The sequence below is a fragment of the Lutra lutra genome, chromosome 7 (assembly GCF_902655055.1).
Source record: "Lutra lutra chromosome 7, mLutLut1.2, whole genome shotgun sequence".
NCBI classification, from domain to species: Eukaryota; Metazoa; Chordata; class Mammalia; order Carnivora; family Mustelidae; genus Lutra; species Lutra lutra.
In genome coordinates, this window is record NC_062284.1 from 130,978,893 (window position 1) to 130,994,611 (window position 15,719).

Here is a 15,719-nt window from a genome sequence, read left to right on the forward strand (position 1 = left end):
CTCTTGACCTGAGTGGCACAGCCAGACTCTTGCTGGGATTCCTTGGGGGTAGGATGTTTTGTTTGTTAAATCAGTTAATAATCAATTAATAATCCAAAGCCCAGAGCTTTGGGTTTGTTTGGTTTTGTTTTTGGAGAAAAAAAAAATTGAGTAAGAACACGAGTAAGAATATTAAAGTTAAAAAAAAAATGGAGCCATCTGTGGGACCCTGGTTTATTAGGCGTTCGCTATTATATTAGGCTGGTGTATTAGGCTGCCTCCAATTTCCAAGACACACATACAAAAAAAAAAGGAACGAGAGAGGACATAACAAAGGCAGCGCCTATTTCAAAAGTAACGCACAGATGAGCAGAGTGTGCAGAGGAGCGGGTCTGGGTCTGGGAGTCAGCACAAGGAGCCACAGGAGGGGTCACAGGCATCCAGCAGGTCAGCTCCCTGGTGCCCTCCCTCTAATCTCTGCCTCCAGAGGGCAGGTCGAGGTGCCCGGGAGCAGGGAACGACAGCCTCGGAGAAGCTGAATGGCCAGGAAGGCGATCAAGGGTGGTGAGGTTACTCTGCCTCTCTCCACACAGTTCTTTCCTCATTTATTCGCATGCGCCAAGCCATAACCCCCCTGGTCCTCTGTGTGCCTTTGGTCTAAAACCTCTCCTTTGGTCGCTGCCAGAAGAACCGAGCAAGGTGGGGGGACCGAGAGGCAGAGCATGGCATGGACCTCAGAAGCTTGCGGCCATGGGGTCAGACCTGACACGGGCTCCCTTACAAGAAAATGTTTCTCCCTTCCTAGTTCAAAGGCAACTCACCCAGCATTTCCCAGGGGGGCCCCGTGCCTAACACCGTCTTCCCCTCTACCCGTCTGCTCCTATTTCAGAAACCAGTCAGTTTTAGCTCTTGAATGAATGTAGACATGTGAACCTGAAGCCTTTGCATATTTTTGTTTGCAGCAAAACATTGACGTTCCGGGGCAAGACAAGCAACCCTCACCCAGTTACTATGAGAAAACTGGTTATGGGAATTGCTTTGCGCTTTTGGGGAAGAAAAAGCTGCAAGCTGTTATTACCGTTGTCATAATTATCGCAACCATCGCATTATTGCTATTATTCCTGTAAAAGCAGTGTTCTTTCTGGCAAAGCTTGTTAGCTTGACTGCTTAGGTAGACAATGTCAACACACCCAAGAGACAGATGACAAAGAGTGAGGGAAAAGGAAGGGATAAATACCGCGCTCCGCATGTGTGCTGAGGGGATGTTGCACCATCAAAAGGGAATGTTTTCTGCTAATCGATTACGGAGGCAAAAACAAAAGCATACGCCAGCTCATTCACTCTGCATCACTGAGATCCCAAACTCGAGCTCAGCGCGCTAGGCAGTGAGATGATACGAGAGACAGAAAAAAATGGTTTTGAATAAAGTTTAGAGGTTCCTGGTACCCTCACCCATAGCTCCAGTCCCCATCGCCTTGTTCCTCAGGCCATGAACCCAGTATCTTCCTGTAAACTGGAGGTCTTTGACCCTTCTTGCTGTCTTCCCCAAAACACGGGAGCAGGCGACTGACGGTGGACGAAGACACTGATGGCTGAATCAGAACAGGGTAGAAACCAGGCATTTCGCTGCGGGATTTCCCTGACTAATCACATTCAGGACCTCAAAACGGCAGGACTCTGCCCGCACACTCCTGTGTGCACGTACGCACGGGTGCACACGCTCACACAGGTAGACCGACACACAGACCCTACACTCCTTCCTCAGAAACGCATACAATCACGGACGGGTAAAAGGACAAGGGCAGCCTAGAGCAAGCTGGAATGAAAACAGAGGGAAAAATAAGTAAAGACAAAGGAAAAGGTTACAGTGCGAACAGATCTCATCTAACGTTTTAGCTTTCGCATTCTCCGCCCTGCCCGACAGTATTATACTGTATTTGTCCTTTGCCCTTCGGAAACCAAGAGCACGTGAAAAGATCTGTGAGGCTCAAAACCCCTTTTCCAGGTACCTTTTTAGAACGACAAACCTGGTGAAAATACCCAACAGGTAAATCTAAGGAAATATAATAAAATGTTAAAAATTAAGAGAAAAACAAAAAATCATTTATGGACTCAAGGTAATTCAAGCAACTTAAATAAAAGAGCCAAGTTCAAATAACACTTAGTGCAGAGAAGCTTGACTCTAATTGGGCACTTCACATTCGGGCGATTTTAAATGCAGAGGGTTTCAGTAAACACCGACAGCCAGGCATGCAGCGGACTGGACTGCAGCCGTCATTGGCACAAGAGGACCCTGATATAGTTTTAAATGAAAATTGATCACATTTGAAACCAGAAGATAAAAACAAAACCTTGTCGGAGTTTGTTTAACTGCCTTTTGACCTCTGGCTGAAATGACATTGAAAATAAAATAACATTAGCCAGAAAACCATTCCCAGAAAAGGCTCAATCCCAGGGACGCTGAATGACAATATTGAATAGAATATTTTAAAGTCCTAAGAACAGAAGAGAGAGATTTAGAGGGGGAGGGGGAAGGAACTCCTCTAGGACTGAAATGTGTAGAGTTCAAAAGCAGAGCAAAATGAAGATTAAAAAAGTTATGGCTCTATAACCTCTAGGAAAACTTTTGCTTGGGGTTCATTTTAACTCAAGCACATATAACTCTGAATTTAAGACTTTTTTCACCTGGTCCAATTCCATACAGAAGTCCCATGGGCTGATGAATGGGTATGATTTCCCTCGATTTAGGAAAGCATTTGACGAAACTGTCCGTGGCTACATGCAGGAAGAGAAGAAGTTGGGAACCTAGAACAACGGCCCAGAAGCTTCTATGTGGAGTGTGGCCGTCCCTTATTCCAGAGAAGGAGAGCACTGCCTCTTCCCCCTCTCCAGAGTCTGCCCATCCCACCGGGGACCAGAAAACTGAAGAGAGGCTCTGAAGAAAGAATGAACCCCTCCAGCTACAGCCTTTGGGTCCTATGGCGTTCCTTTTCTCTTCATGGAAAAACCCCAAGGCTTGGCAGCCCCCGCTGGAATGTGGCCACAGCCTGACCTCGGCCCAGGCAAGGGGTATGGCGGGCAGCAGGGGCTGCGTTTCAAGGGCAGAGCCCCTTGCCCCGTTCCTCACCCCTTCCCAGGAAATTCCACCATAACACACTCTCCCACATGTACACACAGTGGGAGCTCCTCTAGGAAGGGATGTAACCTTTGATATTTTGGGGTTCAGAGACATCTTCTACTGGAGGGACATTAATAGCAACAGGAAAAGTCCTGAGACTCCCGTAAGCCACTGCTTATAAATAAAGATGCTGTTAGGATCCTTTCTATTCTAATCCTGAGCAGTACAGAGAAGTCCCTTGGATGGGCAGGCACCAAAAAGAAAAGGAAAAGAAAAGGAAAGAAAAGAGAACAGAACAGGTCCATGTGGCTCCGTGTTTCCCTTCTTGTCTGGTTTTCTGCAGTCTCTGGTCAGATGGTTGGCTGGGGGTCTCAGGGCCAAACTAAATCCCATGCCCTCCCCTATGGCCTGCCTCCCCGCTTGTCCTGAGTGGGCCCGGCTGTGGCTGCCCAGTCCTGTGGAATACACAGCAGAAATGGAGAGCCAGTCGGCCTTCACTTCCCCGCTGTTCGTGGAGCTCCAGGTGTGCTCACTGAGAGTCATGACGGGTCCCCTCTGGAGCCCAGCTTTCTCTCACAAGGCCCCCAGAGCCACTGACCAGCATGAACCCAAAGTGTTCCGAGCACATCCTTCCAGCGTGGCCAGGAAAGTAGGGAGACAATGTCCCAGAGCAACCTGCCACACAGGGTCACGCTTGTCCCAAGAAGCAAGGATCACTTGCCCAGTGGCCTGGGAGGAAATAACCCCTAACTACGGACCTCTCCCAGTCACTGCCCTGACATCCCCTCTAAGGAAGGAGTCGGGCTCCGCCACCAGTTACCCAAGATGCTCTGCTACAATCAGTGAAAGGTCAGTGGCCTCGCCAGAAGCAGGGGACAGGCTGGCCGGGTGAGGGTTAATCTGCCCGGCCAGCCATCACAGGGGTCACCGTGATGTGCAGAGAAGTTGAGCATCCCAGTCCCCCAGAGCTGGTCTGCTAATTACATTTGCAATTATAAACACCACAGCTTCCCTGCACGGGGACAAGCCCACACCAACCGTGGGGCCACCAGGATGTAATCCCCCCACCCTACCAGGTCACCCCAGCCACGCTAGGGGACACCAGGACCAGCAGAAGCCAATGGGCCCCTCCCCTGAGGAATGGCCATGAATATGGCAGCTCCCTGGAGGTATGGGGCCACAGGGACCCGGGAAAGTCTAGGCTCAGTCCCGTGTCACCAGCACTTGCAGATCTTAAAAAGACCTTTGATTATCCCTAGAAATCAGTGAATGACCTCAAGGGCAAACAGGCAGGATGAACGCTCAGATTTGTCTGGTCCCAGCCCAGTCCCAAGGTGCACCCATGAGGGCGTCCTGGCACGGTGTGCTGCCTCTCTACTCAAAGCCCCTCCATGGGCCCGCACACCCTCTAGGAATGACAGTGGCTGCAAAGGACATCTGAGCACATCAGTACTCAAGCCATGCAGGGGTCTCCCCCAGGAACATTCGGTCAAGAGCCACTAGACTCCCAGTCAGCTCCCCGCAGAGCTGTGAGTTATTCTGACACATCCTGCGCCGATCCCCTGCTCAAGCTAGAAGAGTGCTCAGGGGTCTCACTTGGGCGGGGGGTGGGGGGGTGGACACAGACAGCGACCAATGACGATGGCTGGTCAGTGTGGGAAGGCATCAGTGTGGGTGTTCAGGTGTTCAGGGTTGGACATGTCTTTGAAGGAGCAGATTACGGTCTAAAGCATGCTATTCCTTTCCCTTAAATTCAAACCACGAATAATCTCAGTCATGTTGAGGAAGCCACTTCAGGCAGGCATCTGGGAAAGCAAGTTCTACAGAAGGGCACTGCAGGACTGCGTCAGAAGCATCCTGTGTGTCTTGTGTAACTGTTTGACTGTCTTCCGAATTCTCTCTCCTGAGTCGGCTGGTTCGCGCAGCTGCTAACTCCACGGCCCACCCCAGCACACAGGCGTCCTGTCTCTCCCTCACACATTTGGCCTGCTAGACTCCCGCAGATCTCCCCGGTGCCAAGTGTTCCAAAGAAGCAAAGCATTTTGCAGAAGACCAAAGAAGGAGACAAACTTCTTCCATGAGTTTAGATGACCTTTTTAAAAAAAAAAAAATTTGGACAAATATCCACTTATCAGGAACACGAATCAAACATGCTGGACAAAGTTACAAGGGCCCCCTGAAGGAGAGAGCTGGGCTCATCCTGAGAAGGCCGGGTTGGGCCCACAAAATATCTCGGCCACCTCCCTGGTAGCACTTCCCCCAAAGTCCCCTCTGTCTCTTCTCTCTCAGACTAAATGAAATATTTATTGATTACTCCACATCAATAGAATGAAAAGATTCCTGTTTTGTGGGCCAGGTTGTTTCTTCATAGAGAGATAGATGGATTCTTTTAAGAAATATCTTTTCATAGTTCCTAATTATTGGTAAAATAGAGGATTGTTTCCAAAATGGAGTTGGGTTTCGAAATAATAAGCTCCAAGAGGAAATTTCCAGTTGATGTCAGGATCTCACTGAGCTGGAAAGGGCCTTCCCTGGGACCGGGGCCCTCCACACTGACCTGTTTCCTCCTTGCTCACTGCCTTGGGGCCCGACCAAGTCCAGCCTCCTATCACCCCATCCTCTACCACGGCAGCCCACACCTCCAGAAGGGTGGCAGGCACATAAAGGTTTATTTCCTAGAGCCCCTCCCTTGGAAAACCAAGACTAATGTCCTCATTCTGATTTATTTTTAAATGTACCATTAAAAATTAATTTCCCCTTTGTTTTTCTCTGGGTCACTGATTCTGAATTACCATGTGGCATTTCTTCCTACGTGTGAACCCACATATTTTAGCTTCAGGACACTTTGTTCTTTGTTTCTTTAACAACAGCAAAGTGGTCATCAGAGGGTAGGTGAGGCAGCCCCCCCGCCCCCCTCCACCCCCACCCCTTGGTTGAGGGTCGCCCGCCTATCGGGTCAGGGACACATTTGTACACAGGCACAAGCAGGCCAGCACACTCGCTCCTACCCCGGCTGATTATATATGTACATAAAATATTGATTAGAAATGGTAATGGAGTCACCTACAGGACTGGCTACAGGAAAATGAAAATGAAGGAGAGGAAGGTATGAAGGTAGGATGTATCTGTGTGTGGGGTGTGTGTGTGTGTGTGTTAATTTCTCACCTGGGAAAGTGAGAATAACCCAAAGCATTAAAAAATACTCTCTGCATGTTAGCAAGTGAGAGGAGGGCTGGAGAGTTCTTTCTGGCTGAACTGTGGTCCCTGTGCCCTCGGGTTTGCTCAAGTAAGGGTGGGTGGAAACTGTGTGTACAGAGCACACAAACCCACTCATGTATACTTTCCCGGAGAAACATTAGCACCGGGGGTAATGGATGGAGTCATCCTACTGTCCTTCCAACACGCCAAAGAATGCAGTCGCCCGTTTTTTACTTTCCTACCAATGGCTCTAAAGCTACTTGTCATGAAGCCCTGGTGGGGGTGGGGGTGGGGGTGTCAGGTCAGAAAGGTGCCTCCCCCACACTCCAGCCTCTGACCTCCACCAGCTCATCCTTGGAAATTCTGAGCTCCTGCACCAGAGCAGCATACCCTCCCCGGGGAGGCGTGCATCTCCACACGGGACCAGCTCCCCCAACACCAGGGGCTGCCTCCGCCCAGCAGGTCCTGCCTGGGCTTTGAGAAATGGCATCTCACAGGGATGTTTAGTTCCCCAGTGGAGTTGGCAGGTATATTTCTGGCCTTTCCTGCGTCCCGCGGAGTGAGAAGTGAATTCGTTGCAAAGAAACCAGGATGGCGAGAGAATCCAAACCACTGTCAGTCTTACTCCAAAAATGATTTCCACTTCAGACTCTTCCCAGACACCCAGGACCTCGACTCCCTCATTCCCCTTTCGCTGCTTCCCTGACATTCCCTCTTTGCCCATATTTCTCCTCAGATTCAAGCCAGGGTGGCCGTCACCTCGTCCCCTCGATGGATTATCCGGCCGCTAAACCCTCCATCTCTCCTTGCTTTTCTGGCCAACATAATCAAAGGTTGTACTTCCCCCATATGAATTTTCATATTTATTGGCTGTGACTTGAGCCAGGGACAAATACACAGATATTTCCAGCTCAGCTAAAGAAGTCACCTCTGGAGAGAGGGAGCCTAAATAATTTAAATATCCAATATTTGTCGTACTTGGTAATTTTATGTGAGGAGATGCCCCACAAGCATCAAACATTGTTCAGAGCCCCACTCACCCACCCCGAGGCTTCTTTGGCGACTCCCACTCCGCTTTAGGATGGAGCATCTTAGGGCACGACCCCCATCCCCACCCCCACCAGCCACACAAGCTGGGATCAGTGTAACCTTTAAAGAGAACGAAAAGACACTTTTCCGGCTGATGGAAATCTGAATCCATTATAATTAAAGACTCCCCTTATCGTCCATCCCAACTCATCTCCTTCTTCCGACGCTCTGGCGGCACCTAAAGGACCCTCTGCCGGGGGAAACCCTAAAACTAGAACCAAAAAGGTCAGCGTGGAGACGGGGCCGGTGTGGTCATCGCCAGGAGACGCTGCCGTGAAGTTGCCTCCTCTCTCACGCGTGGTCCACCGGGGTGGAGGCCGTCTGTGCAGCGAGGAGGGGTTTAAACACACTTCCTGTTACCAGACTATTTATTTCAGGGACGTCGGGGTTCCTTGGGGGTGGGGTACAAAAAGGAAGGATGGTGGAGCCAGCACTGACTTTAGTAGTTTAGTTTGCTTCAGGGAAAAAAAAAAAAAAAAAGAGGAAGAAGAGCACGAAGTTAAGCAGGTCCGCGAGAACCCAGAGTTTCCATTCTACTGTTCTTTTACGCCTTCCGAGCGACCACTCTGTGCGCGCCCGCACGCAGACGCCGGGACACCGGCCCTGAGCGCTGCGGGACGCGGAGCGCGGGAGGGGAAACCGGGGCAGGTCACCGAGCAAGTGGGGCGACGCGCGCGGAGGGCCCTTGGAGGAGGGAAACCACGGGTGGCCGGAGCAGGACCCCGAAGAACCTGGAGCTGGACACGCCGTTCGGGGGATCGGTTCTCCACTTTCCCACTCTGCGCGCCCGGCGCGCCGCCCAACCCCCGGACCCGCGGTGCCTGAGAGTCCGGTCCCGCAGCCCCGCCGCCGCCCACGCCGCTCGGACAACCCCAGGTTCCGGCGAGGCGAGCGCGAAGGTGCCCCGGGGCACGGAAATCACGCCCGTCAGTTCCGCCGCGCGCAGCCTCCCCCAAAGCCGCGAACCAACTTTGCCTCCGCCGCAGCACCGGGCCGGCTGTCCCCACCCCAGGCGGGACGCGGGTTCCTCTCGCAGGGCATGAGGGGCGCCCCGGGCCGCGTCGCCGCACCACTGGGGCGCCCCGCGTCCACCGCGCTCCGTGCGCGCCCTCGGGGCGCCCCGCCGGGACCGCGGGGCGAGACAGCTCTGGCCGCCTGCAGTTTCCGAACCCGCGCGGCACGTCCGATTTCGGCCCCTTGCCGGGATCATTTATGGTCCCCAGTATGGAAAGAAATATTAAAGTCAAAGGGCCCCCGGGGAGGCTTTCTCGGGCGGGACAGAACATCCTTGCGACATTCCCGCACCTGTTCTGGGCTAGCTCCTCCCTATTCCACAGAAACTCAAATATTTTCTCGCCGCGGGGGAAGATCAGAGCGAAAAGGTGAACAAGAAGACGCTGTTCTTACCTAAAAGTGAGGGTTTGTAAAAGGGGGTGCGGGAAAAGTTAGAGGAAGGTTTACACCCCCCCAGAAGGCAACCCACATAAGTGTGCGGTTTCCCCCCCTCCGACGTCCCCCAAGCGCCCCCGGGGTTCCTGCCACTTCAAAAATGCCTAGGAGAACTGCGACACCCAGGACAGAGACAGCGGGACAGGCAGAGGGCAGACCGACCGAACGACCGACCGACCGAGAAACAGAGCACCTACTGGTTGTGATAGCCGAGGGGGTCCGGGATGCAGAGTTCTGACACGTCCATCAGTCCCGTTTTAGCATTCCCAGTTGGTGGAGAAAGGCGGCGGGGAAATCACGCGGAAGAGCGAGTGAAGGGCACAGGCGAGGTGCGAGTCCGGGCAGGGGCACAGGGAGCGGGAGAAGGCAGAGTGGGAGCGAGCGCCGTGGCGGGGCGAGAGGGAGGCAGAGAGCCGTGCGCGCACAGCCCAGCGCTCCCACTCAGGCACGCACTCCAGCGGGCAGAGGGGATGGGGAGCCGTGGAGGAGGCTCGGGCACCAGAGACTTGGAGCCCACTAACCCTACTGTAGCTTTAAGGCTGGGAGACTGATGTATGGTTTGGCTCCTATTGGCTATCTCTCAGGGGCTGGACTTAAAGTGACAGAATCGAGCTGGGGTGGGGGGAGGGGGGTGAGCCTGAGAGACTTCAATGGAATCAGACGCCCGGGCGAGGTCCCCACCTCCTGAGGAGTAAGAGCACCGAGCTGTAGAGCCGAAAGGCCTGTCCTCTCGCCACTAAAGAAAAAAAAAAAAAAAAAAAAAGGCCCAACTGGCTAGTGGGACTGGGGGGTTGACAGATGTGCTGTTTACACACATACCGCCCCCCCACACACACACCGGCATCCTATCCTATAACGGGCAGGCCCAGCAAACTCACCTCTCTCTCTCAGCCTTTTAGAATGGGTCTGTTTTACAAATTGAAATGAGTCCCAGTGCTCCACTCTCACACCCAGCAGAGGCCTGGGACTTAGGAATTCACAGCTTCAAGCCAGGCTGGGGGCACAAAAGTGCAAAGGGTTCTGTGGGCAGAGAGAGCAGGAGAGAAGCAAACTCCTTTCCCATCACATCACCTGGGCCAGCTGGTTCTGAACTGCCCTCCTACCGCTGGATACAGGGTGTGCATCTATGAAATGCTCTCTGATGGATAAAATGATGCCCTTCATTGGCAACGCTAAGAAATGTGCCGAGGACACAGACCTGAGCAAATAAATCCCTGTCTGCTTAGGAAAATACAATTGTGGTTAAAACAACCAACTTCGAGGCCCGCAGGTAGACACTTACACATGCACACCTGAATCCCCAGCTACGAGCACACCTGCGTCCCTGTCTGCTGCTCCCTCCAAGAACCGGGATATTATGGGCTGCCGTTGTACCAAAACAAGCTATAAGTTATGCCCCAATTCTTCTTCTGGGGCTTTTCATCTTTTGAGATGGGCCAGCCACAGAGATATTAATTTGATGGTTCCAATGAGCGTGGGGAGGGGATAGGTACAGAATTATTTAAAAGGGAGGGGGAAGCCCTCAGGAGACACCACCACCTTACTCTCCTATAGTCTACAGAAGACAATGAGCAGTAGGGGGGAAGACATAATTTTATCATCAAAATAAGGTCTAAATGGAGTGTAACCGCAGGCAGTATTCAAGCACTTCAGGAATAAAAGCAGGGAGGTTGGCGAGAAACCCCAGGAGGGGCTGGGGACCGGGCAGCAGGACCACAGATGATCCCTGACTTGGATAAATGTGAGCGTGTGCTGGCTGGGAAACAGAGCTGTGATTTTTCATGTGTGCAGAAGTGGAGGAACGCACGGGATTCTCCGGGCTCAGGGCTCAGGCAGGCATCTCACAGAGAGATGGATGAAGATGTCTGCTCTGGCAGCAGAACCCCCAGCAGCCCCGGATTTTTTTTTTTTTTTTTTTAATCACATCGGTACTTGGTTGTACTAGAGGCGGAAACAGGGTGTGGAGACTCTTTCCTTAACCATGGCCTCTACATAACCGCCCCCCCGCCCTGCCCCCGCCCCAGGCCAAGACCTCAGTGACTGGTTTCTCTGTATCCTGTCCGGGACCCCTGATATCCCTTCTCCAAAAGTCCAGCCGCCCCGGAGCACTTCGGAAAATGCACACCCATGTTCCCTTGTCCCAGTTGGGAAACAGGTCCCCAAGGAAGGCTTCACAGGACAGACTCCAGTGTGTCCCTCTGCACCGTCCCCAGCTCGTGCCATACTGCCCTTAGTCTTTGTACCTGCTGCCTAGAACGCCCCGCCTTCTGGAAGGCACCAGAACCTTCTGCTATTCGGGCTATGATGATATATGTATCAGTATGAGTAATATCCCCCCCCCACACACATACACACACACTAGATTATAAGCCCTGTAAGGGTAGGGACTGTTTTTGTTTCCAGGAGAATCCCCAGTGCTTAATGGTGCCTGGTACAGAGCAGTTGACTTGATAGATATTTTGTTGAATGAATAGAAGCGTGGCCATTTGGGGTGGCGTGATAGGGCCTGCTGAGGGACAGGCTGGCCACCCCAGAAGGGAGTAGGTGATGTGGGGTCAGTGGCTCCTTGCTCTGGGTGGGTGCACCAATTTTAACTGGAGACAGAACACACTTGATAGAATAAGAAAAGAAAGACAACTTCACAGCCCCGGGGGAACTAGATTCAAAGCCACTGGGGGCAAATGAGGGAAAAGAAGAGGTTTTGTTGGTTAAGAAGCTAGGCTGCTGCTCACACGCAGTCACTACCTGTCCAAGGCAGGAGGAGAAAGGGAACTGAGCAGCTCTCTCTGGGGACTAGCCGATTACCCTCCAGGGAGGGAATGAGGTCCTTGAGACCTGCTTCCTTCTTCTTGTCCAGCCTCCTCACAGTCAGCCCTGGGGCAGAGTTCTTTCTCTTTCCTTCCCTGGCAGGACAGCCTGTAGACCCTGCCGGAGGGGAGAAGGGGGCTGGCCAGCAAGGGGACACTGATGACCTGACCGAGCCTGGAGGGGTCAGCTTTTCCTCTGGTTCTCCAGGCAAACTCCGAGCAGGGGGTCCCCACACTGTTCATGGGACCAGTCTTTCTCTGCTCTGTCTTCACCCAGGTCACAGGATGGGGCTCCTTCCCAAAGCCAGGGGCGGGTCCCAAGCCTCTAGCTCAAGAGGCGGAAGTACCATCTGGAGTGCAGAAGGCTCTGGATCTGCTCCTGATGCCTCCATGTGACATTACCCACTCTCTCTCTTCCAGAGCACAAAGGTGCGGAGGGAGGGGTTGGCCGTGGGGGTGGGATGTGGGGGCGTGGAGGTAGAATGATTGGGCGGGGCTCTTGGGTTCCTTCAACCTACCTAACACTTGCAGGGCTCACCCAGAGCAGGTGCTATTTGTACCCCTCACCACCACTACCCAGCCCCAAGCTCTATGCCACCTACCCCGTCACTGTCTTGCGTCCCAGTACTGGCAGCCCCACATGGGCACATCAGCCAAAGGGGACTGGGACAAAGGCATTAGACACAGTCCTTGTGGATGGTGTAAGGGGACAGTGGCTCATTTTGTTCTTGTGAACAAACTCCTTTAAATGGGTCGTTATTACATTTACAGAAACTTACAGCTGGGAGGGGCTTGGAGAATAATTGAAAACCATCACTGGACTTTACAAATAAGGAAACTTATAAATTTCCCTGTGTGGAGAAATGACCTACACAAGGTCACACGGTGAATAATGGGCAAAGCACACCATCTTCGGGGTCTATTTACTCAACTCCTAAACTCCTAAACCTTTGTGCACGTGTCTCTTCACTTTCCCTCCTTTTTCTTCCCCCAAGCTCAAACTCTTTGCTAAAGAACATGAAGCCAAACCAGAACAGTGCCACCGGCAACACCCTCCACACACACTTCCACCTGGTGGGGACCAGATTGCTATGTCCACACCCTTCCCCACATGGTTTCCTGGGAGAAAAAGGAGGCACGGATTGCTGGACACCCATTTCCTGACCTGCTGTCCCACCATGAGAAATGCTCCAGCTGGCAGAGGAGGAGGAAAACATAACCAGACACAGCCTGGAACAGAGTGGTCTGTTCCTCAAACCTGTGTTTCCCCAGCTACAAAAAAGTACCAAGTGTGTTGTGGATAGCTGGACACGGACTGACACGGACTATCCACTCTTTCCCATCCCAGTCTGGCTAAGGCCTTAACATGGGCTGTCCCAGTACCTGCACCCCGACCTCAAGGTCCACCCAAGTGGCCTTGCCATGATCTCCACAGCTGACCCCCCTCAGCACTCCTTGCCATGGGCCTGTGAAAATCTCCACCTTTAGCAGAACCCAGGCTTGGTGGGGACCTTCCCTCTCTTGCAGCAGCCTCCCTGGACACCTGTCATTTCTACACACACAGAAAGCAGCAAGCAGCATATCTTGTCTCTCGGAGTCCTGAATCCCCTCCCTGTCCTGTGCTGCTGTGGGCCCACAAGTGGAGGCTTTCCCCCTTTTTCTGGCAGGGTCACTCAGCAGGAGCTGGGGAGCTCAGTGTGGGCCCCAGGGGGAGCAGAGGACCTGATGGCTTCATCACTAAAAGATAAGAACCAACAAGAATTTTTGGAGAGGGACATGTTTGTTGGGGGATGGCGCCCCTGTTGCTCACCCTCACGTTCCCTGAACGCACGTTTCCAGGCGAGAGGATGCCTCGGGAAATACACAAGCGTGTAGCCACTTCTTACACTGGCGCGGGAAGGAGAAGACGTCTCCGTGGAACCGTCTGAGTCACAGTCCAAGCCTGTGTTCCATCCACCCCAGAGTAAGGGCCGGGGGAGGCGGGTCCAGGAAATGTATCCATTGACCGTCCACGATGAAAAAGGTGGGTCTGGCCTAGACTGTGAGCCTAACCCGTGTGTCTCTGCGGACAGTGATGGTCAAGCCAGGGCTCCATGGACTCCTGGCCAGGAAAAATGTCCCCAGCCGCACCCCTCTTTGGGCCCCCTCTCTTCTCACATGCTTGAATTTGGGGTGTGGGGTTATATTCCTGAGTGGTGGTCAGCAGACTGTCGGCCCATTGGCTGGCGCGTGTCCCAAGGATCATAATTAACTGATAACGCAAATACAATGTGAGTTTGTGCTCCCATAATAGTCTCCTGCTGACAGATAAATGCTGCGGAAACATGATGGCTTTTCCTGAAACTGTAATGGCCCATTATTGGGGCAAGAAGTCTCATGTACATTAGCATTGCCGCCATGACACCGAAGATGAAGTATAAAGGAGATGTCTTGAGTGAATAAATGCTTGGGTCTCCTCCCACCACCGCCATCCATTGCATGATCAGAAATCCCTACTGGGGGTCTTGGAATAGCTTCCAGATATTTCAAAGCTCCTGTATTCTTTTTTTTTCCCCCCTGAGCCTCAAGATCCCATTCTCACCAACAGAGCTGAATAGTATATTAAAGTTCTCTGTCTACCAAAAAAGATTCCTTCTTCCTGTGGTCCCGTGCAAGATGGCGACTGCAAGCAAGTTGGGGAGATGAGAAAGGGGAGATAGGTGTCTCCAAAGAAACTAAGATCTTTTTCCCTCCCGATCGCCAGGAGAATAAGAACACATCAGGAACGTGATAGCTTTGTCCTCTGCCAAATTTCTGGGGGGAAAAATGAAGGAGGAGGAGGAAGAAGAAGAGGAGGAGGAGGGGCGGGGGGGGGGATGGAGAATGTGGTTTGATAGTACCTGGGACCTAAGAGGCATTGAACAACTAGCTATTGATTGAGTGAATGATCTAATTAAATATTTTCCATTACAGTACATGTGGGGTTTTTTTTTCCTTATACCAAAGAACTTTGACCTTATTTTCTGGGTCTGCGTCACACATTAATTTATCATCCAATTTCTTGTGACTTTTGTATCCATGTAAATATAAAACAGAGTTGGTTTCGAATAGTAAGACATGCAGTTTGAGTCTAGGGTCTCATCCCTGGGAAAAGGACACCTTCTGTGGTTGTTGATAGTTTTAACCGCAAAAATCTCCTGGTCAGGGGGCACCTGGGTGGCTCAGTGGGTTAAGCCTCTGCCTTCAGCTCAGGTCATGATCTCTGGGTCCTGGGATCGAGCCCCACATCGGGCTTCTCTGCTCAGCGGGGAGCCTGCTTCCCCCTCTCTCTCTCTGCTTGCCTCTCTGCCTACTTGTGATCTCTGTCAAATAAATAAATAAATAAAAATCTTTAAAAAAAAAAAAATCTCCTGGTCAACGCAGGCCACAGAAAGAATGAACAGTTTGCTTTGCAACCCACAAATTATGTTTCCATGTACATCTCTAGTCTCAAGAATAATTATCTTAGAGAAATTCTAAGGCACACGAAACTTTTGGAAAATTAGTCCAAAAGCACCACACACACGTCAAGGGTTATTGTTAAGTGGGAACAAAGAAACATGTTGGCTAAGCTTCTCTCGGGCATTAACGACACCAAATTCAAAACTGGGAACATTCAAATGTGTTTTCATTTCCTAATGGCTCAATTAAGGTGGAGCTTCTGATTTCATTATTTTTTTTCAGAATAAAATGCATTTTATTTTTGCTCTAATAAAATGCTCTATGGAGAGGGGGAAAAACAGCAAATGCTTTTAGGTTTGAGAAAAAAAATCAAATGTACATGGTTTATAAACTGTAAAGTGCTCTCTCTCTATAAAGCATGATTGAGATGATAGCTTTTACCTGTGTTCTTATAGGAGAAAAGTGCTGCCCAACCACTACCTTCACAAATGTATATTGTAATGAAACCAGTCCCATTGGTGAACTCCCCGCAGCTCTGAACAGCGTAATTACGAACGGGTCAGTACCAATTCCAGATGAAGGTTCACGCTTTGTAGCAGAACCAGATCTAACGTCTTTATTTTTCATAACAGTTGGGAATGCGAAGTTTCGGTAGAGTC

The 15,719-nt window shown here is 51.5% G+C and overlaps 1 protein-coding gene across 2 annotated transcripts in view; it reads right to left on the bottom strand.

Moving 5' to 3' along the window:
• ESRRB (estrogen related receptor beta) overlaps nucleotides 1–15,719 on the bottom strand; it is a 169,543-nt gene that overhangs the window by 99,472 nt on the left and 54,352 nt on the right. Inside the window, exon 1 of one of the 2 annotated variants that reach the window (XM_047738658.1) lies at nucleotides 9,031–9,306. The exons of the other annotated variant lie outside the window; for it this stretch is intronic. Coding sequence (XP_047594614.1) covers nucleotides 9,031–9,080 — 50 coding nt within the window. The 5' untranslated portion in view covers nucleotides 9,081–9,306. Of the gene's footprint in view, nucleotides 1–9,030; nucleotides 9,307–15,719 lie in introns of those variants that run through there. 2 annotated transcript variants of the gene reach the window in all.